Genomic DNA, 1,350 nt, shown 5'->3' with positions numbered 1-1,350 from the left:
CATGATCTGTACAATGCGTCAACATCATATACAAGCCAGCGAATTATACAACGATGAAGCAGGCTTAAACCTGAGGATGCAACAAATCCATGTACGATCTCGTCGAGGGACAAGAGCAGTGCGTGGCGTCCAAAATATGGGGTGCCTTCATTATCGCTGTAGTCATTGAACCATGCTGGCAATGCTGCCATCACTGTTGGTGGATCTAATTGCATTGTGCCGCCAATCTCAGCCTGGCCTGCTAGCTTATCGTTGCATCAATTGCCTCGGACTCCTGCATGAACAGGGCCACAGATCCATACAATCTTTGTGAGTCTGTTGCTTCGTATTGTCTCTCACCATTCTGAATACATAAAGCGTTTCGTTACTTTTTCGAAGGTACTCATTGAGTCAGTGACGAGGATGGCAGACTGATGTCTGTCGCCTTAATCCAGTTTAGGGCCTCTGTGATGGCCTTCAACGCCATGCACATTATGTTGGACATGGTTATACTGGTGGCGCCTGACAGCTCTCTCTGTACATGATGTATGACCCCGTTTACACGGGTGCTGAAAGCTCATCCTGATTTGACCCCATGCTGTACTGACCCATCTCTGAAGATGACTACGTCGTCCTGTTCATTGTTCTCCTCTATCAGAGTCTCTACCTCGGCATTGGCTGCCCCCTCTGGCCTCTCACGACATTCTCTGCCTAAGGTTGCTACCACCCGAGTACATTGCCCAAGTGTGTCAGTGACGTAACTTACGTTGCGCAAAAGTTGCGCTGAGGGCAAACTTGCGGGTTGCGGGCGCGAATTTCTCTGAGGACAGCGTATGTAAATGTTTCACACTACAATTTTGCACTTTCTAGGTTCAGATCTTTCTACGTCACATTTCACCGAAGTCATAATTCAATTTGCTATGTTCACATGTGAAGGGAAAATACAAGATCTATATCACAGAGAGAGAGAGAGAGAGAGAGAGAGAGAGAGAGAGAGAGAGAGAGAGAGAGACAGGAGAGAGAGAGAGAGAGAGAGAGAGAGAGAGAAAAGAGAGCGACAGAGAGAGAGAGAGAAAGAAAGAAAGGAGAGGACTAGAAACAGGAAAAAATGATAAGAAGACAGAGAGGAAGAAAGAAGAAGAAACAGCACTCACCAGTCTTGGCCTTCAATGATCGTCTCGTGGCCGGACAGTAAAATTTGACCTTCACCAAGGTCACAGGCATGACGAGATTCGGAATCCTGGATCTCTGTAGCCGCTCCAGGCTCTTGGTCACCTAGAGAACTCTCCCTGGGCCAGCCTGACGAGAGGATGATTTTGTAATTCATCGAAGCAATTTATACCACTTTAAAAAGGGGTGGGGTGGGGTGGG

At 47.5% G+C, this 1,350-nt stretch overlaps 1 protein-coding gene across 1 annotated transcript in view; it reads right to left on the bottom strand.

The window, feature by feature from the left end:
• Window positions 1-1,350, bottom strand: part of LOC101845526 (WAP four-disulfide core domain protein 1) — a gene marked incomplete at its 5' end in the record, with an annotated part of 4,658 nt that overhangs the window by 1,475 nt on the left and 1,833 nt on the right. The window contains 1 exon segment of the mRNA XM_005113393.3: window positions 1,134-1,278. Coding sequence (XP_005113450.2) covers window positions 1,134-1,278 — 145 coding nt within the window.

This window comes from Aplysia californica, unplaced genomic scaffold (assembly GCF_000002075.1).
Source record: "Aplysia californica isolate F4 #8 unplaced genomic scaffold, AplCal3.0 scaffold02167, whole genome shotgun sequence".
Lineage (NCBI taxonomy): Eukaryota > Metazoa > Mollusca > Gastropoda > Aplysiida > Aplysiidae > Aplysia > Aplysia californica.
Note: the sequence above shows the minus strand (reverse complement) of the source record. Positions and strands in the feature narration are given on the sequence as shown.